Here is a 23,741-nt window from a genome sequence, read left to right as displayed (position 1 = left end):
TTTTATATTCCGTTCTTCCACTAAAATGCTATATTTTCGTAATTTTATCATATTAATAATATGCAACGACGCTGAACAATGTATAGAGCCGTTCTGACGCCGACAGCCTGGGCGTTTAACGTCAAGCGACCTAATTGTGTTTTCCCACAGCACATTTTGACAGAAAAGGTGGTTTGCATTGAGGCGGTGGTGAATTAAACGTCGTCAGCCATTTTTCTATAATCGGATAAAAGAAGCATCGTCTCCGTTTTTAATCTTACATTTCTTACGTGAACTTTTAATTTTAGTGTTTAGTTGAATTTAAAAAAAAAGAGAAAACATAAGATTGAAGTAGTGAAAGATATTTATTTAATGAATAAAGACTGATTAAAACAGCATTTTTGTAAATTTAAGGTAAGTTTTGTTAATAAATTCAAAAGGTCATACGTTGTGTGTATATTATTTTTCCAATGTGATGACGAATACGATGTGTGATTTCTGTGTTTTTCCCCAAACAATAAAGTGCAAAAATATCGAAAACGCAATTAAAAATACAGAGAATTTCGTTAACAAAAGTGTACAAAAAGAAAATGTTCACGATTGAAATTATTTTTTTTGCATGATTGTTGAAATAAAGAAAATTTTCCATGGCATCTCCCATGAAAAAAGGGGCTATAAATGTTTGCCAATAACACATATACCTACATAAATATGTGTGTATAGTACTGACTTTGTGTGTGTGTGTGTGCCAATCTTAGTGTGTCCAGTGTGTGCGTGCGTGTTTACATTTGTGTTTGGTGGAAATTTCGAAATATAAGTCTTTCCATGCAAGTGCTGTAAAAACACGTTAAGAGAATCACAAACTGTTTTAGCCAATGGCTTATTTTGTTTGCAGTGGAACCTCTTTTTAACATTGCATATGGCATTTAATGTAAAATTAAAGGCTCATTTTTCAAGGTTCTTTGAATTTGTTGACATGGTTACATTACCATATTTCCTTAAAAATTGGGTTAATGTTTTTTTGTAAACCATACTCCATTTGGATCCGAGAGAATTCTCTTCTCAATGATAAATTATTACTTTCATGTTATAATAATACAAAAAGCCGCAGAGACACATACGGCGGTACAAGGACATGTTAAACAATTTCGGAATTTAGATATCTTAATGAAAATGTTATGCAATATTGTTAAATTGTTAAAAAAAAACACGTGTATTATTAAAACTTCTAAATATTAAATACTAAGTACATTTGAAGTTTGTTATAGATTTTTTTTTGAGCACCACTCACCCCACTTTTATAAACAAACTGGCAATAGTCGCCATTATAATTGCCCAAGATAAATCAAAAATTATTCTTTGCTTTGTTTGCTAGTGTGTACCGCACTTTGACTCTCTTCTCTTGTAAACAGTATCTCACTCATCGATTGGCGTTTGTCACACGGTATAAATAACGTATAAATCCCGCCATTTATGACTGAATAAACATGATCTCGTGTTGTTGGCCATAACTTTTGTGAATAAAGGATTTGAACACATATATACAACGAATGCAATGTTAACTCATCAATATATTGTAGCAGGTGGTTTGCCGGATGCCCATACTAGAGAAGAGTTTTGAAGAAATATCGGTCTTTCATTTATCCCATACTAAATCCATGAAATGTTCTTGCATTGTAGATAACTTATTAAGATTTTTTCAAATATATGATTTTATTAGTTCCTTAACTTAGCTATAAATCACACATCTTTCACAAATTTTATAAAACCTATGTCTATTTTCTTTTTGTTTCAGTTTCAAATTTGTGAAAACACAGGAAAATCCCCAGCCCAGAAAAAGAAACACAATTAAACGTAGCCATGGATATCGCTACGAAAACCCAACGAGAATGTGAAGAACGCGTTGCCGAGGAGTATCTATCCAGTCTGTCGGATTTAAATTGCAACAGCAAACCGCTTATAAACATGCTAACCATGTTGGCCGAAGAAAATATCGAATATGCCCCAGTTATTGTAAAAGTCGTTGAACAACATATAGCAAAGGTTAATAGTCATAAAGTGTATTTGATAAATAGCTAGCTTGTAAGACAATTGGTATTGCTGTCATAAGACAACTTGACCGAATTTCAACACCCATCGGCGGATGGTTAGTGAAAATAAAAAAATTGAGTTGAGAAAATAAAGGCTTGAAAAGGCTAGTTCTGCTCAACAAAAGTGTAATGCGTAGGAGAAAAAAAAAAAAAAAAAAAAACACTTTGAAATGTAATTGGAAAGAATTATTTCTGGTACACTTCAATTTTGTCGAGTTCGAAACTGTGTTGGCGTAAATGGCTGGCTTGGTTAGCAGCTAAAAACACACACACGAAACGGAGTTGAGCATTTCCGAAAAAAAAATTTGTATCATGAAAACTATTTCAAGTGCTCCTAAGAACTGCAAACTCTCTTATAAGACCAAATGCAGTTAATTTTTTAGCAACATACATCAAATTATATGAAAAACAAATAAACAATTATCATAAACAATTGTAGTTAATTGTTTTATTTCTCATAACAAAATTTCCAAGAAACAATACACAAAATATGTTTATTTTCAAAATAAAAAACAACCTCACAGTGTAAAGTTTGCCCTAAATGAAAAATTTTATGTAATTTTTGCCCACCAAAACAGGTTCCACCAGAATTTAAATTGCCCATATTGTATTTAATCGATTCAATTGTTAAAAATGTCAAAGGCACATATGTGCAACTGTTCAGCCAATGTATTGTCAGCTTATTTTGTGGAGTTTTTGAAAAGGTAAGTAGTTTAAAAACCCGCCAAAGTCGTTTGCTGCATCACTTTTATAACCATTACTATTTTTGCTCCCCATATCAAAATGAAGGTCAATGAAAAGATCAGAGAAAGAATGTATGCCCTGAGGCAAACATGGAATGAAGTATTTTCAGACCAAAAACTCTATGCCTTGGATGTCAAGGTAAAGAGATTGGACAACAATTGGCCCATCACAGCAAAACAGCCGTCGATACACGTTAATCCAAATTTTTTAAAAACCGTAAGTTCATGATAAAATTTTCTCATAAATGAATCGGCTTTTAATTGTTTGTTTTTGCAATTTGTAGGCAAATCAAGCCATACCCACAGAAATGGAGAAAATTCTACAGGATAAAACTAGAGAATTGTTGGAGTTAAAGAAACGTAAACTTGAATTGGAGCTAGAAGCCACCAAAAAACATTTGGAAGAGCAGGAAAAACAGTTTTCCAAAACTGCAGAGGGTGTCTTACCACCTGTTGATGCCTTGGTTGTGGCCAATGCCTTGCAAACGGTTGGTATAAGGCCACCTGCCAATGCCTCCATTGCGGGCCAAGTTATGCCAGGAGTTATGGCTCCCGGTTTTATGGCAACCCCCGGTGTGGCCATTAATCCTCTAAGGCCACCCATGTATCATCACAATTTCCGAGGTTTACGACCAAACCTACACCATCCCGGCATGATAAATGAACCAACACAACAGGTAATTTTTAGAGATAGGTATATTGAAGAATAATAATTTACTAATTATTATATTTTTTCATTTTAGAATGTTCCTCCCATGGTGAATATGCCCACAGTTGCTGCTGGAAATAATGCCAATAAACCCCGCGTTCATCCCGTCAATTCGGCATTGATAAGTTCAGTGCGTCAACGTGATCCACGTTTGTTGCGTCAACAACAACAGCAGCAGCAACAACAGCAACAGCAATCTAACCAACAGCCGCCTACTGCTGCCAACGTTCCCTCAACAGCATCATCACATGGCGAACAGCAATCCGACACAAAGTCAAATAATCGCAATGATCGAGGCCACAAAAGTAGTCGCAGCAAATCACCCACAAGATCAAGCTCATCCAATTCCACAAGTGGCAGTCGCTCTTCCTCGACTCGCTCTTCCAGCAAAAGTTCCAGTCGTGATAAGGAAAGAGATCGCAAACGTTCCGATTCCAAAGGTTCATCATCATCTTCCTCCACCTCATCCAATGTTGAGCGCAAAAAGTCATCATATGCTTCATCCTACGGCAAATCAGACAAATCATCATCATCATCCACAAAATGTGATAAAGACGCGTTTGAAATTGCCCCGCTATCGAGTGCATTCAAAAGGAAATCATCATCTCCCAGTTCCTCACCGAGTAAATCACGTGATTCGAAACGTTCGAATAAATCCTCTCGTTCGGGACGTAGTAAAACTAGTTCACGCAGTCCTTCACCCGAATCGGCAGCTGAAAGTTATAAAGATAGTGGATCCCACAGCCGTAGAATGTCCACAACATCATCATCATCGTCAATGTTGGCTTCATCGCCGGAAAAACAACGTTTACCCAAAATCACCGATATGGAAACGACGGATATTGGCGGCGAGGATGTAAAAACCAGCATTGTAGACACAACAACAGCTACAGCTGCTGCTGCTGCTGCTTCGTCTGCAAATAATACAGACAAAAGTAAGACATGTCACCTTCACTACAAAACTATTGCATTAATTTTAATGATAATTTATTCGAAAGTCAGAAATTTGTTATTTCTTCACATAATAACCCCAAAGAGTTTTGTTAGGTATTCTGTTTGTGTTTCTTTGAGAGTATGGGGGGTGGAGATATTATCTGGATGTCTTTTTCTCTTTTCTCTATAGATGCCTCAATGGCTTTTCAGTTGGTGCGCTCCTGTTTTATGGAATCGTTTAATTTTGCTTGACAATGTAAGAGGGAACATGATTTTTTAAATGTTTAAAAAAATGGGATGAAGTATTCGATGCAAAGGATATCTGGGAAAAGTCCAGATATCCACAATTTGTAGCAAATCGTACAAATTGTTTTTTTTTTTTTTTTTTTTTGGATAGAGGGGAAAAATGATAAATTACGAATATTTATTTACAATTCAGAAAAAAATTAAATGTTTAAAAAATAGAATGAAGTATTCGATGCAAAGGGCGTGTTAGAAAAGTCTATCTGAAGAGACCTCTTGAAAAGGTCTTATATTGGTAGCAAATCTTCCAAATTGGTTTCTGTCGATAAACAAAATGTGTTAAAGAATTTTCACAACCTCTCGTGATTGCAGATAAAAATTGTTTTAAAAAATTATTTTTATTATTTTTTTTTTTGAAATAGGAAGGGTTCCAAAAGTTTTTCAGGACATAGATGAGTTGTTATATAAATATTCATTTTCTGTGAAATATCTTTTTAAATATTTCCACTGACGGTCAGGCTTAATCCTATTATTGTTGTTTTTATTAGTGGAGAACAATGGTAATGTTTACTTCGTTTATGTAAAACGAAAGCATAACAAGTGGAGAAAGATGAAAATATGTATAAGTGCGGTTGTAAGATTTAGAAGTTTTTCCAAAAGAATTTTAGTTTTATGTAATTCTTTGGTTCCTCTTCTATTGAGCTTACGAACTTGTCACTTTGGTAAAAAAAAGTTTTTTGTCGTAGAAGTTATTTTTAAAATAATTTCTGGGGAGAATATCACAGACATAAAGCAAGGGAACTGATGAAGATTGGTTTCTCTTTCCGAAACTTATATCCTGCTATACGCCCTGGTAAACATTACCATCGTTCTCCACTAATAAACAAACTTTGTTTTTATAAAAACAACAATAATGGGGTTAAGCCAGACGATTTTCCAACAACAAAATACTGCGGTATCCCGAACAAACAAATACAAATACTACGGTATCCCGAAACCAAAACTGCTCCATTTCCACTGACTTTTAAATTGTTTTTGTGTTTTAAGATAGCGGACATTCCAACAACTTACTTCAAGCTATGAGATTTTTCAGGGCCCTCATAGATGCGGTAATTATTTCAATCCAAACTTATTTGCAAGGGATATATTAGAACCCTGGGAATTCGTTTATGTGCAAATTTCGACATAAGGAAAAACAAGTAAAAAAATACCCTCCACCTTAGGGTAAAGGAAACATTAGAACCCATTATGACCCACAAATACTAATTTTTAGACATGTTCATGTAGAAAATGTGGCAAAAATCATCAAAATATCGAATATCGGGAGGTACAGTTACATGGGGACTATACCAAAACGTGGACCGATATATCTCATTTTCAATACCAACCATCCCAGACACAATACACATTGTTCTGCCAAATGTTGAAGGTCTACGTCAAGTAATGTGGGCGGTATCGTGATTTCAACAGACAGGCAGACACACGGACGTCGTTAAATTGAATTAGAATTTTATGCTGATTATGAATATATATACTTTATGGGGTCTACGACGAATATTTAGGGATGTTATAAACGGAACCACCTTTCCAAGATGGACGGTATAAAAAAGGGAAGTTAAATCAGTGAAGTTATCTATCAAATTAATTGACACGAAACATCCAGCAAAAGCATACATGAAAAATGATGAAAACATCATGGATATTTTTCCATTAATGACCTTAGATTCTTTTACTACCGGGCAAACATTTTGTTGGCTAAAAATGCCCCTAGTTTAGAAAGAATAATTTTTAAGAACTAATTGTAAGACTTGGGAGTTCTTAAAAACCCCTATAGAAATAATTATTCTTTCAGCTTCTTTTTGTAAGCAGCGTTCATGGCTCATTTGAAATAGTTTTTTTGTGGAAAGAAAACTTCACTCAGTTAAATATAAAAACCTAAGCTCATAACTAACTTAGAAAGAAATAAAACCAAAGAAAAATCTAGCATTAGGAACTGCAATAGAAAATTCACTCTGTTTGAATCACTCTTTTTGGATCTCAATTTTCCCTCACCACTTGGCCTATGTGAATTATTCTTGAAGGGAAGGGTGGGTTCTATGGATAATGAATGACAAACTTAATGTTATTGTTGAAGAACATATATTTACCTACCTCAGAAATGTGTTAGAAAAAACCTTAGATGAGATTCCTTTAATTTAGAAAGTGTCAAAATTTCCTTATGACAATATCAAAACCGTAAGGAAAGTACGTCGGGCCGGTCCTACTATGAACCGATTTCGACAGGATTTTACAGAGGTATTTCTAGGTTATAATTGTTATCATGCAACGGAAATGATATTAATGAATATGAAAAAAAACCAATACAATGCAAGCAAAATAAACGATTCCTTCTCACATGGTCTGGGCTTTTAAAGGGCAGGCGGGTGGTGTACAAACTTTTATCTGTGATATATTAGCTGTGATATTTACCAAAAATTAGGAAAGAAAGGAAAAAACGGGAATTTTTTATATCAAAGAGAGCCCGAATTTAGTAGTTCTTTTTTTTTATTTTTTTCTCCACTAAACTAGTAATTTACTATTAAGAAAACAAAAAACGCAAAGAAAACCAAAAATTATAATTAGTATTAAATTATTTTAATACTTAAACAAATAAACTGCTTAAAAAAATTGCCCTACGTTGTTTTAATTGACCCCTAGTTGTTCCTTAATATCCATCCACCAAACACTCTGTTGTATGCTTTTACTCTCTCTCCCTCTCTTTATATTTTCAACTCTTTGGGGTTTTTTTGTTAAATTGTATTTATTTATAATAAAAATAAGTATAAAACCAAAAAATAAGAATATTAAACGACAAATAACTGTAATAAGAACTTTTGTTGTTAGAGTATTGATTGAAAACAGCATCCCTATATTAAAAAAATACTACATGTATGCAAAAAAAAACAAGAACAATGTTTTCTCTCTGTCTTTCTCTATAGAATGATATGAATAGAAAAAAATACAACGAAAACAAAATAAAAAATATCAAGACACATTAAAAAACAATAATAACTTGTAAATTTAAAACTATATTTGAGATTCTTTAGATTATAATTTTTTGGTTTATTAATTATTATTTTTTGTTTGTTTTTTTTTTTATTAAATAGTTTTGTAGTTGCAAAAAATGTTGTAATGTGTGTGTGTATGCACCAGAAATGTATCTTCGATGTTTAACAAACTGAAAGGATAAACTCGATACCAAAAAGTGACAGTCATTGGACTTTGCGCCGATAAAAAGTATTTTCAAAGATTTTCCCTCTCTCTCTCCCCTACAAGGAGGGTCGTCCTTCTTGAAGAGACTTTTTAAGGCAAGGACGTCACATTAGATTTAAGTTAAAACAAATGTATCCATCTATATAAATTATGCATATGGGGGCTCAATCATTATTGGGGAAAGGTTGGAAAATTTGATACTCATCCTCAATTCATCAAAATATCTAAGCTATAATTTTTTTTAAGAACCTAACCTCAAATTGGAATTCCAACAATGATGGAAGAAAAATGAATTTTAATGAAGATATATATAGATATAATCATCGTAATGTTGCAGGATATTCCCAAGCCACCGAAAACATAAACCTAACCTCAAAAGTGAAAATATTTTTTTGTTGAAATATCAAGTGAAGTGATTTTACATTTTTAAAGGAATTATTCCACAAGATATTTATTGTTTATAGACAACGTTCACATATCTTTGAAAAGTTTTTGTTTTTAATTCCTCCATCCAAAAAATGTAATCTAACCTCAAAATGGAAAACCACTAACTGAAGATCGACAAGTCAATTTAAAATGTTGGAGTTTATAAAATCTCGTCATTAATACTTATAATGGAAGTTTTGGAATATCCCCTAGAAAATCTACATAATTATCGTAATGAATACGTTTGGAAAATCCCCAAGCAAAAAATATAAACCTAACCTCAAAATCTATTAATTGAACTATCAAGTGAAGCTACAGGCTTAAAGAAAATACCAGATGTAATTTGCTTTTGCCGTTTTAAAAGTGCCGCCAACGCCAAGTAAATAATTAAACCTAACCTCAAAAAGAAAAATTACAAAAAAAAAAAAAAATGAAAAAAATTATTAGAGTTCAAAAAGACCTACCAAAGTACAGTATTTACATAATTCTCGTAATGATACTGAGTTGGATAACCAACCCCAAGCAAAAAGACCACATAAACCTTAGCTCAAACGTGAAAATTTTTTGGCTAAATAATAAAGAAAAATTATTTTTAGGTGTTAAAGAAAATATGCCACCAGATGGCATTTCCTTTAACCTTTTTGAAAAGTGTCGCCAACAAAATTTCTCCAGTAAAAAAAATTAACATAACCTCAAAATGGAAAACGTACAAAACAAGTTACTAACTGATGAAAGTGAAGTTAAATTACAGTTTTAGAGCTCAAAGAGCCTCGTCAAAGAACAAAATCTATATAATCCTTCCATTTATACCGTCAGAATAATGTAAAACTAACTTGAAAGTGAAATTCTTTTAATTGCCAATCTCCTGTCAATTATTGAACATAAACACGTTCCTGTAAAAGTTTATACTTTCATAAATCTTGGTCTATTTTATTTTTAATGCCGGAAAATAACTCTACTACTGCAAGTGGAATGGAGAAGGCCCAAAAAAAAATATGCACAGAAAAAAACTTGCTCAAAGACCTCCCAATGGAAGAATATTTTCAATGGCCGCTTCCTATATTTCGGGGAACATTTTGAAAAATCTGGGGACATATTTGGACGTTGGAGAAATTTTCTTTCATTAGAAGACCCTTCGATGACTTTTATTTTGTATTGGAATTCTTTTCCCTTGGAATAGAAAACCATTCATCGATCTTTCTGTAAAAAACAAAAGATTTTATGAAACCTATCTTTAGGGGAATCTTTAAAGAAGATTTTGTGAAAATCTTCGGTCTAAGAAGAAGTGGGTTTGTTTAAATCTCTATACAGATTGTTCGTATCTAGAGGCCTCCTTTAAATAGATCAGAAAAGATTCCGAAAGTCCAAAAAGGCCTCTACCAATAGAAATAGAAATTTCGAATGATTTCCCAACTATATGAGGTCTTTTGAGGCTACTTCTTTTTATTTTCATTATCATTTTTATTCGTTTTATTTATTTATTATTTATTATCGTTTTATTTTATTGTTTTTAAACAAAGAATATATTTTATTGTAATGTCTCCCTGAAGAGTGTCTATTACACTACCAACTTTTGAAGTGCATTGGTGGTAAGTCAGAGGACCTTGTTGTAATGGTTCTTATGCAAAACAAAATGTAAAGATTCTACTATCCAGACTATGTGCAACCCTATATTAAACTTTTAATGGGTCAATTAGGTATTGCAATTCCAGAGATGTTATTAAAGCAATTAACTATTGTTAGTTTTTATTTTTTTTTGTTTTAATGTGACCTAAAACCGGTATCTAAATCGAGTAGCACTTAATCCTAGTTATTCTTTATTTTTGTTTCCATCGAAAATACATTTCACAATGTTCTGCTGCAGCACATTCAACCTAAGTATATGTATTTTTAATTTTAAGTATCTTTTTTTTCTGTTGTGGTGATGATGTCGGCTTGGTTCGTTTTTTTTATTTTTTTATTATTTTTTAATGGTCGACGGGGGACATGCAGCCAGAGAAAGTTGAAAAAGAAAACTCTGAGTCAAGGAGTCAGGCGGGAAAAAAGATAAACTAAGTGTACGTTTACCTACCTCTTTCTTATCCATACACTTTGTTTTTTTTTTAACATAAAATTTCCTATACCTAATTTACGATGAGTTGGGAGAAATATTATTTTATCCTCCCTCCCCTTAGACTCCTAAAAACTCAGATTTTTCTTTAAAACAAAAAAGCTTTCTGCGCGCCTGTGTAAACCCCGTTTTAGAGTTGGTCTTCTTTTTTTGAGATTCCTTTTAGTTTTTTTTTAATTCCAAAAAAAAAAAATAATTTTAGTTTCTGTTTTTAGTTATTGTTCTCCTCTATCTCTTTCTCTGTCTCTCTATTCAATTTTAAAACATAATATTTGTAAAATTTCCGAAAATTCCCAATTAGCGTTTTTGCCGTTGTCTCCGTCGTTGTCGTCGTCTTTGCAAACGACGGAAGTCTCCACTGCTACAGGTTGTTTGATGGATATAGATTTGAGGCCCCAACTATTGTTACAGCAACAGCAACACACTTCCTCTTTAGATCCAAAATCATTGACCAAGACCAACTTTATTAGGAATCTTGAGGATATTTCTTGTGCGCCAAATAATGCTAGAAATCTAGCGATGTCGTCATCATCATCATCCTTAGCGATAACAACAACAAAACCAACAACAACAAAAGTTTGTTTCAAAATTCAAAAAAATGTTAATAAATTAGAAAAATCTACAGAAAAACTACTCTCCGATGACCATTCATCCTCATCATCATCATCGCCAGCGGCTATGGAAAGCAAAATGGAGCCGAAGGAAAGCAAACCGGAGCACACTAAAATGGAAACAACAGGTAGTGGTGGTTCAGTGGATGGTCAAGTAAGTAAAGATCATCATTCAGAGGAAGATGTCAAAAAACGACCCCTGGCTCCAATAAAAGATGAGGAACCCCTGGCCAAAAAGAGTAAACCAACAAAACTTGATAAGTAAGTGAGATGACACTGCGGGAATCCTTTAATTTCCAACATTCTGACACAAAATTTTTTTCAAAATATTTTTATTCTCAGTTTATTTGGCTCCGAGGATGTAGATTTGAGACAACTAATGCCACCCATTAGCGGCGGAAATACAGCCGAAGAAACAGCTCCACCACCTCCCTCGTTTAGTGTGACAAATGAAACCAATGAAAATTGGGACAATGTCAAGGTAAGGATTTGCTTAGCTAATCATGTTTCAATTTTTTTAAAATCATAACTCGGAACCCTAATCAATTTTCCAGACTGATGGCAGTTCTAAACCAACCTCTAACATTAAGAAGTCTAGTCTAGATGATGTCAGGGCCAAATTGGCCAAAACTGCCAAGTTGAATAAAATGCTGAAACTTGGTATGTATAGAAAGATCTTCCATGAGCTCACCAGATTTATTTTTTCCACTCTCGAATTTCTCCAGATAAATCAAATCGTGACTTGGAACAACGCAACAAATTGGCCGAACTGCAAATGAACGAAGACACCCAGGAGGCAAATGATGAAAAGATACGCACCATGATTGCCCAGGCCCAAGAGCTATTGGAATCGAAATCGATTAATCAAGATCAGTACAAAAATCTGGTCAAAACGGTGATGTCCATTAATGAGGACAACAAACTGAAGGAGGCCAAGCGACGTGAATCGCTCAACACGTTCAAGGATAAAATCATTGGCAACGATGACAACGCCAGCAATGATTCGGAACGTAATGCCGCCCGCGATGCAGTCCTAAGGAAACGTATACCAAAAATAAGCAAGACCACGGCAGGAAGTGATTCCCCTGTAAGCAGTGGAGAGGGTAATTTAGATGAACCTATGCGTCTGGTGGATGATAAACATAACACCGACTCCAATGAGGAACAGAATATGCGTGCTGCTGGAAACAATCGCAGGGATAAACGTGGAAACAAGACCTCAAAATGGGGTGATAGGGTGATTGAACCTCCTAATGCCAATGCCATGATGCCAGGTGGTGTGGGTCCAATGCAACAGCAACGACCTTGGAATAATATGATGGTACCAAATAAACGAGGTGGGCCGCCTGGAGGTTCCATGGGTTTCCGGCCTAATATGCCGCCCAATAATCGGCCACCATGGCCCATGGGCGGTGGCGGTAGTGGTGGCGGGCTTGGCAATAACATGCCCCAACACTTTGGAAAAGGAGGTAATAACAATCCCATGGTTGGTCCCATGCGTGGCATGCCTCCAATGGCCGGTTCTGGCTCTGTTATACCTCCCCCGATGATGCCCAAACCCTGCAATTCCATCGATAATCCCCAGGAAGATATTGTCCGCACCATTACAATTGATGGCTGCGCCAAGGAGATACGTTTCTACGATGACATAGCCATTGTCTTTATGGAGGTGGATCAGCCACGTGAAATTGGTTTTCAAAATGGCCAGCGTACCATATTCATTGACAACCATGAGCCGATTACCCTGCAATTCAATCACGACTATAAACCCGTGACCATTGATGGTGAAACCTTGAATTTACGTTTCGGCTCTCCCTCCCGCGAACTGTTCATCGATGAACATTGGTATGAAATCTACTTTGGTGGTCCACCCATCACCGTGCCCATACGCAATAAAATGCATATGCTCAAGGCCGAAGGACCACCGCCCCAGGTCAACATTGGGCCACTGCGCAGGGATTTGGTGGTGGGAAAAATCAACATGATTGTCGATGCTCACAATGTTATACCGCTCTTTTTGGATGCTCGCATACAAAGTTTCCGCCTGGGCGAGGTGGAACATACAGTGCAATTTGCTGATAATCTTTTAACTGTTCTCCTAGATGGAGCTCCCACCCGTGTAGAATATGGTGGCTTACCAAAAAGCCTATACCTGGGGGCAAATAAATACTTCATACGTTTTGGAGCATTGCCACAGGGTGTCGTTGCAGGAAAAGTACAAATTAAGAATATGATATATGTGGAAACCAAACCTCCGGTTAGCGGTGAAATTATGGCCAGCACCAACACTAATCCCCTGACAACTGAGGCGGCCATGAGCCAGCAAGCCGAGCTACAGAAACCAGCAGAGCCCACGGTGCCCATACTGCCAGCTGCGGCCTTGAGTAATTTAAACATTGATGAATTGTTCCAGAAACTGGTGTCCACCGGTATCCTGGGAGGGGCAAGTGGTATACTTCCTGCTCTTAATACAAACAGCAGCACTACGACAGCCACACCAGCTGCAAGCAGTTCTTCTACAACGGAAACAGCTGCCACCGGTAAAGTAGCCACCACGACGAACACCACAGAAACTGAAGAAGCCTCTGCCGCCATTCCACCATCCTCTCAACCCCCAATGGAAGCTAGTAAACCCATAGATCTGTCCAAGCCTGAATCGATAAAAACACGACAAGCAGCCATTGTCAATACCCTGTTTTCGGGCATGCAATGCAGCAGCTGTGGTGTCCGTTTCCCACCCGAACAAACCATAAAATATAGCCAACATTTAGATTGGCATTTCCGGCAAAATCGGCGTGAACGTGACTCCTCACGCAAAGCGCATGCCCGCAAATGGTATTATGAGCTAAACGATTGGATACAATACGAAGAGATCGAGGATTTGGATGAGCGAGAAAAGAATTTCTTTGAAACGCCCCAAACCGATGTGGAAATAATGGATGAAACTTCCAATCAACGTTCCACCAATTCACCCATACAAAGTTGCCCCGCCGGTCCGGATGATGTTGATCGGGCATGTGATATGTGTCAAGAGCGGTTTGAGCAATTCTACAACGAAGAATTGGAAGAATGGCATTTACGTTGTGCCATCCGGGTGGAAGATAAAATCTATCATCCGTTGTGTTATGAGGACTATAAGGTAAGGGGGTGAAAGGAAATTATTGGGAAAATCAATGAAGGGAAATTATGAATGAAAATAAATTTTTGCAGGCATCTTTGAATCCCCCAACGCCGCCGCCCAAAGAAATGGAAACCAACGAGGAGGAAGATGTTGCCGAGGAACCCTCTTTAATACAAATCGATGATGACAATGCTGTCGATATTGTCATAAAGGTTGAAGAGGACGATAGCAAAGAAAGTATGTACCAGCATTTTATCTCAATTTCCGTAGATATTGAATGATATTCAAGAGATCTTTTTGGGGGTAAAAGGCCTTTGGGAGGATCTGAATGGTAAAAAGTAAAGTTTCAGATTGTCGTCTAGGAATAGAGGGCAGTTTATATGGTATCCTTCTATGGAGGAAAGAGTTTTTTTTTTGGCATAATATCTTTGTTTTGGAAAGCATTTGGAAAGGGGTCTTTTAAAGAACTTTGAGAACGTCCTATAGAAAATTACCCTTGAGGGAATCTTCAGGGCATAGAAGAATTTACAAAAATCCTCAGAGGAGGGAGCTTTTCAAACATTATATGAATATAAGACTTTTAAATGGTCCCTTATGGAGAGAAAATTCTTCAGGAGTTTTAAGAACACGTTACCCTTCAGTAGAACTTTCTATGGATTCTTTTATGGGTAGAATAGCTCTTGGAAGCTACTCCGTGCTAAAAATATCCATTCCATTCTATTCTTTAAAATCACATTTGTTTGTTCCTTTCACAGAAAATCCCACAACATCGAAACACGACGATGATGATGACGATGTCATTGTTTTGCCCAACGAAGAACCATCCGTTACGGAGATTGATGATGACGACGATGAATATGTGCCGGCAAATGTGACACGTGAACAAATGGGTAATATTCACGAAGATGACGATGGCGAACTAAATGAAACAACAGAATCTGATGTTGAAATACAAGAGCCCCATATACCCTTTACTGATTTGGATACGTACGTGGAGAAAGAGTTACCCGAACCTGAGGCAGGTGTGGGCTTTATGAATATCAAAATCAAACAAGAACCCAATGCGGATGAGGAAGACGAAGATGATGGGTTTGAGGATGTGGGCACCGTGTTGATTGCCCCCGAGGAGATTTCCATACACAGTAGTGGTGAGTAGATCTACATCATGTGTTTGGGTTTTTTTTGTAAATAACTTAAACTTATGTTTTTTTTTATGTTTTCAAACCCTTAGAAGAAACCCAGACACAAACCATTGAATCGTCAACATCAGCCCTGTCTCCGGGTCAACAGGAACGGCCCGCCTCCACGCCTTCGGTTGTGAATGAAGACACGGAAACCACAACGGACAATCCACCGGCCACAGATTTAAATATTTCCATGGATGGCAATATGGAAACTGGCGATGAACATAACCTCTCTGCCGTTGGCTTAGCTCCTACAATGCCCTTGGCTAGTTTAGTTAATAAGATCAAAATAAATATTACCAAGAACAGTGTAAATCCCAATAGCACCGGTGGTAGTAGTAATAGCTCAGCCTCAAATCATAATTCTAAAAATTATTTGGGTAGTGAACAATCAAAGGGTAATTTAGGTGGTGGTAGTAGTACTTCGACATCATCCTCCACTGCTGCAGCAACGTCCACATTCAATCACATACCAACAATATCAACCATACCAGTTTTGTGCGGTGGCGGAACAACAATTTGTAGCACACAATCCTCTGTGGTTGGTGGTGGGTCCATGTTGTTTGAGGAGCACTCTAATCCAATACCCTCCATTGCCAGTGAGAACAGTGTAAGTACCATATCTGTAATAGGCAGTATTTACGGCAATAATGGTCCCACGGCAACTGTAAGTCGAACCATACCCCAGGCCAATGTTGTTGTGCCCGCCGCCAAACAACCACCACCACCTGCCAAAACACCCACACCGCCTCCCGTTGAAGATACCATCACCTACGAATTGAAACCGGCTCTGCAAAAAGCCTCCCTGCGGAAAAAGGAGAAGGTGGTGTGTGGCAACGAAACATCTGGACTGTGTTCCATAATGTAAAGATGCTGCCCTGGCATCTATGATCCCCCAACTCACTCATTGGATGGTGGCCATAAATCCAATGTTATCACTTGTCATTTACACCATGACACCATGTAGAATTCCAATTGTATATATTTATTATTACCTGTTGTTAACACTGCAAAAAAATAATTTAATTTCTAGTTTTATTTCAATTCGTTGATTAGTATTTAGTGGATCTATTCTTTCAAAAACCGCAAGTTGATGGAATACAATAGCAGGTGATCTGAATCTGAATATCATCTGATCATCATTTTTTACGTTTTAATTTACATTTATTTTTATTGATATACCCAACGGATTTTTAGTCGTCCTATTTAGCCCTTAATGTAATTTATTTCATAAAAACAAAACGAAAACATTTTCAATTGTTCTGTGTGTGTTTAGGGGCGGGCCCAGGCCCCCAAAGCCTTTCGAAATATCAAATGAAATATGAACGAAAACACAACACGCTCGCTTTCCCCATGTTAGCTATTCATGCGGAGGAGCAATACTAAATAATACATTTTTCGTATTTATATATTTACAACAATAAACAGAAATAAAAACAACTACACAAATATAAATCCAAATGAGAAAAAAAAACAAAAAAAATATTTTTAATAAATAAAATTGATTATTTAAACAATAAGTTCCCTTTTGTCATTACTTTTCTATTTTTTGTTTTATTGTAATATTTCACATTAAAACACATATATTAACATAAATAAATATAAACATACATTTTTAAATAAATAAATAGTTTGTTTGTTTTATATTTTTTATTAAAGTCGTACTTCGAATGGTTTGCATTTTTTGTGAAAAAAAATTGAATAATAAAAACTTTTTGGATTACAACAGAGACGACAAACCTTTAAGGAAAGAAAAAATCGACCGGGAGCGATTTTAAGGTACTCCACAACACTTGTGTTGAGTAAATGAAAATATGAATGCTTTTGAATGTGCCTTACGGCGTTAGGGCTGTTCAAATTTGAAAACGGATTGAATTAATACAGGGTGAGATGAAAAAACTGCAACCAACTTCAAACTGCTGTCTTTTCTAAGTTACTCGTCCGACAGCTGTCAAAATTATTCCAGTGACAGCTCATTATATTGTTTACAAGCGTACATGAGAATTTTACAGAAAAAAAGTTATTCGTGATGGAATTCAAGCGTAATAGTGTGATCTCTTTATATTTGGCTGAAAAAACTGCAACCAACTTCAGACTGCTGTCGGTTCTCAGCCTCTCGTCCGACAGCTGTCAAAATTATTCCAGTGACAGCTCATTATATTGTTTACAAGCGGACATGAGAATTTTCTAGAAAAAAAGTTATTCGTGATGGTATTCAAGCGCAGTAGTGTGATCACTCTATATTTGAAGAGTTGCTTTGCTTTGCGGAAAGTGGTGAACTGCCGAATTTGGTTTTCTCCGACTAGAAAACATTCGTTGTCCAGCAATCCGTTGACTAATGTGTCTGGAGTATTTTGGAAAGCAAGGTTGCCACTAAAAAATAGAAGATTGTCGGCGCTTCGCCGGGAAAGGGTCAAAATATCGCAGAGCAACATTCTGGCAGCGTGTGACGGTTTCATTGGCCATTTGAAGGCCATAATTCGTGCCAAAGATGAACAATTCGAACAAATCTAAATTTATTCTAAAATATGATGCTATTTCCGATATTTTTTGCTTTCATTCAATAAAATTAAAAAAAGCAATGTAAAAATTATGACATTTGACTTTGTTGCAGTTTTTTTCTCACCCTCTATATTACGTCGTTATGGCTGTTTAAATTTGAAAACTGATTGTATTAATATATGGGAGCTATAAGGCTTAAATGTCTAGTCGGATGAGAGACAAACCTGCAAGGAAGAGAAAAAAAGTCGAACGGGAACGACTATAATCCACAACACTTAGCGGGTTCATGGGTAACAAATGTGTATGTGAAGTACGGCGTTAGGATTGTTTAAATTTGAATACGGATTGTACTAATATATGGGAGCTATAAGTCTTAAATGTCTAATCGGGTGAGACGAGTTTAATTGCGGCAGGTCCTTGAAGGAGAGAGAGATAGAGAGAGGAAAAGCTGATGGAAAGGGAAAAAATTACTCGTACTTGCAATTTCTCTTGGACATAGGTCTCAAAGGAATTAAGGTGCGGGTGCATAAGCGGCATGAAGTCTTCGCATGGCAATTTTTGTGACATAAAGGGATGACAGAGCCGTACTCAAATTCTGCCGTCGTTTCCCCTTATAATTTGACATTAATATGCCTAGCCATGATGCCAAGCTGCTTATGTACCCTCACCTTTAGTCCACTCTTGCTGTCAAATGTTTTTCTACGTGGAATCCGTGAGGAAAAATTATTTACGTTTAAAATTATTTATGCAAAAGCGAAGATATGTGTGGGAGCTGTATCCAAATCCGAACTGCATACCATCAACCAATTTCAATAGGGTTCGTTTTATGATAGAAGAATACAGGTTGTCGCATCGACACAGCTGCTGGGACTGCTGAACTGTCAAACCAATTCTGGAATTGAAAATTTCAAATGAAAAATTATTGAAATTTTTAAGAATTATTGAGAAATGCTTATCATAACAACTCCCGATTTGTGACGTATAAGACAACATATAAAAATCTTCTTATTTTTGCCAAAATATTTTTATTTTTTTTTTTTTTGGTGTCCCTATTCTGTCAAAACATATATACAGTTTGTATATGTGTGTGTATTGTTTTGATTCAAAAATAAAGTAATTTGAAAATATTTCAAGCTAGATGCAATAGAAATGCATACTTTCCATGTTAACGGGAAACAAGATACATAATTTTGGGGTAAAACAATATTATCCCCCTATTATCGATTCAATTTTGTGGGAAACCGCAATATATATTGGGGTATTCCCCAGTGGAGTAATTTTATAAAAAATAGAATAAACAAAACCAATTGTTGCACGTTAAACCTTTCTTGTTGGGCCATGGTTCTTGGGCAATTTTTAATATGATTTTTTAGAGTTTGTAATGCGTACCATCCCTTCTGTGTCTATATAGGTCTTTTCAATCTAAATAAAAATAATTGTTTACGTTTTCGACCATTTTAATGATAACAAAGAATACATTTTCCTAACTTGGGATTTTTGTTTTTTTTTTTTAATAACATTACACTTCCTTTGCTATAGATCCATATATTACATTTAAAAATAACGAAATTTTAAAGAACCAAAAAAATAATTCCCTATCAAAATTCCCTATGCAAAATTACTAAAAATTAAGGACAAGACACCCCTTTGGAGAAACCCCCACGTGTAAAGCAACTCTAAAAGTAAAAACAAACAAAAAACAAAGAGAATGACATAAGATGAATGAACGAAATGAACTAAGGTAACTATGTGAGCTAAGGGAGCAAGATGAACGAAAAAAGCTTAATTTAGTTCCCTTCGTGCCTTTCGCTGAGCCGCCGTTCCATTGAACTAATCGGTCCGGAACAACACAACTCTTGAAATGACCTCAAATACCTTCAACCAATCCAAGTTTATACCCACTGCCCCGGAAAAAGGTAGCTTCCCTCTTGATCACGAAGGTCTTTGCAAGAAATACTATTTACTGTATATGCGGTGTTTACATCAAAGTGACGACCAAAGTGCCCAGTGTCGCAACGAGGCACGAGAATATTTAAACTGTCGCATGAAGAATGAACTTATGGAAAAGGCTGAATGGTCAAAGCTAGGATTTGAGGATAAATCGGAAAGGCAAAAGGAAGCAACAACAACAACGTCAACGCCAAATCGGACAAAATGAAAACAACAAAAAATCTACTTTTAGCCTGTACAGCAAGTGTGGCCACCATCAAGTTACCACTGCTAATTGAAAAACTACAAAATTTAGATACGGAATTTAGCTTTAATGTTGGTATTCTTTTAATGATTATAATTCCTGAATTAATGCGAAATACTAATTCTTTTCCCTCTTTCTTTTAGATTAAAGTAATTTTAACTGAGAACGCCAAACATTTTGTCAAAGCCTCCGAGTTACCCAAAAACATAGAAATATTAGATGACCAAAGTGAATGGAATGCGTGGACAAAACGAGGTGATCCTGTTTTACACATCGATTTGGGAAAATGGGCAGATATGCTGGTAATAGCACCGTTAAGTGCAAACTCATTGGCAAAAATTGCAGTTGTAAGTACGAAATACGAATATTTTGATTTGTTTAATAAAAATGTTATCTCATCCAGTGTTTGGTTACATCATTATTAGGCTCCATTGTTGGAGAATTGCGATAATTAATTTTCAAAATCAAACAAATCAAAAAGTGATACCTTTGAACAACAAATTGAACGTTAATTGCTAGGGCTTTTATTGGCAAAAAAATCGTCCTCCGGAAAATTTTTAATTGACATAAGTCTCAGTACCGGTACTTAACTAAATCTATATCCTTGCTAAAAATACTCAATATTGATCTAAACAACTCGTCTGACAGCTGTTAAAATTATTCCAGTGACAGCTCAAGCAAGCGCTTCGCCGGGAATGGGCCAAATGACCAATTCGAACAAATCTAAAGGGCTAAGTACATAAGAAGCTTGAAGTCATGGCTAGGCATATTAATGTCAAATTATAATGGAAAACGACGGCTGGATTTTAGTGCGGCTCTGTAATCCCTTTGTGAATGTCACAAAATATGCCTAGCCGTGACTTCAAGCTTCTTATGTACTTAGCCCTTAAACTTATTCAAATATTTGATGCTATTTCCGACATTTTTTTGCTTTTTTTTTTCATAAAAATTAGAAAAAAAATTAAAAATTGTGGCATTTGAATTTGTGGTAGTTTTTTTATCTCACCCTGTGATGTTAGCCCGCAAATTATTGGTATCTCAAAGTCCTAAGCATGGTAGAATTAAGAAGGTAAAGTCATGCAATCATATGTTTACAATTTTTTTTCAAAATTATTCATTTGACAACATCTCATTGTCAAAAAGTTTGTTTATAAATCCATTATACGTACAAGGATGGAATTGCTTATTTGAAATGACTTTACCTTCTTAATTTTACCATGGTCCTAAGTCACATTTTGCAACTGGTTGGGCTACTATTTAGCATTGGATGCCCGCAACGAAAGACTATTTGACTAAAACATTACGTATTTTTTAACACCTTCTTTACTTGTTCTTGATGTTTTATAAAGCTCTTTAAGACATACGTATTTGGTTAGCAATTCCCTAATGATTTTTTTTTGTCTATTATTTTAGGGTCTATGTGATAATTTATTACTGTGCGTGGTGCGTGCTTGGGATTTCAAGAAACCTCTACTCTTTTGTCCAGCCATGAATACGCGCATGTTTGATCATCCCGTAACCAGTGAACATATAAACAAATTAAAATCCTGGGGTTATCATGAAGTTCCAACCGTTTCCAAAACTCTGATGTGTGGTGATACGGGCAACGGGGCCATGGCTGAGGTTGATACAATTATTGAAAATATTTTACTAAAATTGCGTTGTGTGTAAATAAAAAAAAAAAACATAATTATATAATAATAAAAATATACTTTCCAGTGAGAAAAACAACATGTTTCATTTTTTTTAATTTATTTCATTTTTATAATATCTTTTTTTTAGTCAATATAACTATGTATTTCTAAACATATGTACGTAGTGAATTTTGTTTTGTAGTGTATCATTTCTTGTTTTTTTTTTTTTTTGTATTTTCTTTCTGTAATGTGTATCCTCTATATTTAATGTGTATCATAGCATTTTTTTATAATTTATATTTTATTTTTATATTGTTTTCATAATACAACACTTTTTTGTTTTTTTTTTATTTATTTGAGAACTTAACAGCTAAATTAATCGATAATATTAAAAAAAGTTTATGTGTGTTTGTGTTTTAAGAAGAAAAAAACGTGTATTTATGTTTTTTAACGATTCATTGAAGCTTTGTTTTTTTTTTAATTAATCTTATAATTACATGTTTTTTATGTTTTTATTTATTTTCATTTGTCTGTGTTTGTCGGGTGATTTGTGGTGTGTGAATGGAAAATTCAATTTTATATACAATAGACAGTTATATTTGTATGTTTAATAATTACTATAAATTAAATTAGTATTTAAAAAATATTTAAACAATGAAATAAAATTCGAGCTGCTATTTTTATTACATTTGTTTTTGTATAATTTCACATTATTTTTCATTTAGCCCCAAATTATTTTTGAAAAAAAAAATTTTTTTTTTTCAATTGTTGTTGATGAAAAGTTTTTTTTTTTTTTTTTTGCAAAAAAAGTGTTAAATGTTTTCAGAAAAACAAATATATTGAATGAATAAACTTTGACAAGTCCTGCAACGCATGATTTTTTAAAGAAAATTCACTATTCGGGCAATAATCGAATTTAAGCTGTCTGGGGTATAAAGCCTTGTTTACACCGAACAAGTTTTCATAAAATATGGTATTTAGATTGACAAATTAGGAATTTTCGTAAAAAAGAGTAATTTTTGTGCCGGTGTAATGGGAAACACCAGATTTTTGGCTATGTTCTCTGAAACTACACAGCTGGGAAACATTGAGGTTAGGTTGAAACAGATGTAATTATCATCGGAAGATTCGGCCCTATTACGCTTGTTGTCGTCGTCGACGCAAAATGAAGTCGAGGCGACAATAACAGTACTAAGGTTGTCGTTTTTTGTCGATAGCGATGAATGATTGCTATTATCATTGTCGATACAACAGTTGATGACGTGATGTCGTTTTTAGAGAATATCTGTCGCCGTAAAAAATTGTGACGACGTTGGTATTTTTTAACCATTTTGTATTTGACATTTGACCATGAAAATAACAACAGCAAACCAATTTGGAAATATTGAAGTCATTTCCGACACAGGTCTACTAAGGACCATAGCGCTAAAATACCTAATTTCTGTGGCCATTCGAAACAACTCTAGTTTAGTAAAAACTTTTCGATTTTTTCGAAATTTTTTTTTTCAAGAGGTAGTTCTTTTAACCCTGATTCCGGGAAACTATTACTATGATTCCCCAGATTTTTGACTCAAAAGTCCGGGTTCAAGACCCGAATCCAGTAATTTTGTGAGAAGGTAAGAGGTCAGGTAAGGGTCAGCTATAATTTGGCATCAATTTTGTTGGGCCCTTTTTTTGACTTTTTGGGGGGTTTTATAAAAATCCGAACCACTTTAAATAGCCCCATTAAGTGACCACTTGTTGGGTAGATATTTTCATAAGCGTTACATATATTGTATATTGGAAAATGGATCCGTCGAGCCCGGGTCTTGAACCCGCACTTTCGGATTGTCTTTTTTGTCTATAACAAGGGAGTGTTGCCAACGTTTTTATAATTGTTGCCAACTTTTATTTTGAACTGTCGATGTCGCTTCTATGCCTTACCGTAATACCAGTTTTGAATCGAAGCGACGGCGAGGGCAACTTGCACATAAAGTCGAACACTATAGTAACGACAACCGTAATTGGGCC

At 35.3% G+C, this 23,741-nt stretch overlaps 3 protein-coding genes across 5 annotated transcripts; all 3 read left to right on the top strand.

Moving 5' to 3' along the window:
* The first annotated feature begins 181 nt into the window (after window positions 1-181).
* LOC131802945 (uncharacterized) lies at window positions 182-16,422 on the top strand. Of its 3 annotated transcripts, none has more exons than XM_059123763.1 (13): window positions 182-393; window positions 1,775-2,022; window positions 2,648-2,773; window positions 2,859-3,029; window positions 3,097-3,489; window positions 3,556-4,456; window positions 10,787-11,357; window positions 11,439-11,577; window positions 11,651-11,756; window positions 11,822-14,235; window positions 14,307-14,454; window positions 14,973-15,365; window positions 15,449-16,422. In XM_059123763.1, exons 2-13 carry the CDS (start codon window positions 1,840-1,842, stop codon window positions 16,267-16,269), a joined length of 6,366 nt encoding a protein of 2,121 aa, XP_058979746.1. In that variant the 5' UTR covers window positions 182-393; window positions 1,775-1,839; the 3' UTR covers window positions 16,270-16,422. The 3 variants fall into 3 exon arrangements, with proteins under 3 accessions (XP_058979746.1, XP_058979748.1, XP_058979747.1); XM_059123765.1 differs by having other exon boundaries at window positions 183-393; window positions 11,111-11,357; XM_059123764.1 differs by having other exon boundaries at window positions 183-393; window positions 11,099-11,357.
* Window positions 16,423-19,686: 3,264 nt separating this feature from the next.
* LOC131802955 (cytochrome c oxidase assembly protein COX19) lies at window positions 19,687-20,168 on the top strand. Its single transcript, XM_059123781.1, has one exon. The coding sequence runs from the start codon at window positions 19,765-19,767 to the stop codon at window positions 20,059-20,061; it is 297 nt and encodes a 98-aa protein (XP_058979764.1). The 5' UTR covers window positions 19,687-19,764; the 3' UTR covers window positions 20,062-20,168.
* LOC101893408 (phosphopantothenoylcysteine decarboxylase) lies at window positions 20,034-21,828 on the top strand. Its single transcript, XM_005178795.4, has 3 exons — window positions 20,034-20,168; window positions 20,241-20,444; window positions 21,511-21,828. Exons 1-3 carry the CDS (start codon window positions 20,058-20,060, stop codon window positions 21,766-21,768), a joined length of 573 nt encoding a protein of 190 aa, XP_005178852.2. The 5' UTR covers window positions 20,034-20,057; the 3' UTR covers window positions 21,769-21,828.
* The last annotated feature ends 1,913 nt before the right edge of the window (window positions 21,829-23,741 follow it).

Source organism: Musca domestica, unplaced genomic scaffold (genome assembly GCF_030504385.1).
Source record: "Musca domestica strain aabys unplaced genomic scaffold, Musca_domestica.polishedcontigs.V.1.1 25, whole genome shotgun sequence".
In the NCBI taxonomy this organism is placed as follows: domain Eukaryota; kingdom Metazoa; phylum Arthropoda; class Insecta; order Diptera; family Muscidae; genus Musca; species Musca domestica.
The sequence above is the reverse complement of the archived record's forward strand: the minus strand, read 5'-3'. Positions and strand labels throughout refer to the sequence as shown.

Excerpts from the sequence above, each read along its gene's own strand:
- LOC131802945 (XM_059123763.1), top strand. The coding sequence starts at position 1,840 with ATGGATATCGCTACGAAAACCCAACGAGAATGTGAAGAACGCGTTGCC. Across the intron at positions 3,490-3,555 it reads TAAATGAACCAACACAACAG|AATGTTCCTCCCATGGTGAA; the intron begins GTAATTTTTAGA and ends TTTTCATTTTAG. Across the intron at positions 14,455-14,972 it reads AGAGGACGATAGCAAAGAAA|AAAATCCCACAACATCGAAA; the intron begins GTATGTACCAGC and ends TTCCTTTCACAG.
- LOC131802955 (XM_059123781.1), top strand. The coding sequence starts at position 19,765 with ATGACCTCAAATACCTTCAACCAATCCAAGTTTATACCCACTGCCCCG.
- LOC101893408 (XM_005178795.4), top strand. The coding sequence starts at position 20,058 with ATGAAAACAACAAAAAATCTACTTTTAGCCTGTACAGCAAGTGTGGCC. Across the intron at positions 20,169-20,240 it reads ATACGGAATTTAGCTTTAAT|ATTAAAGTAATTTTAACTGA; the intron begins GTTGGTATTCTT and ends TCTTTCTTTTAG. Across the intron at positions 20,445-21,510 it reads CATTGGCAAAAATTGCAGTT|GGTCTATGTGATAATTTATT; the intron begins GTAAGTACGAAA and ends CTATTATTTTAG.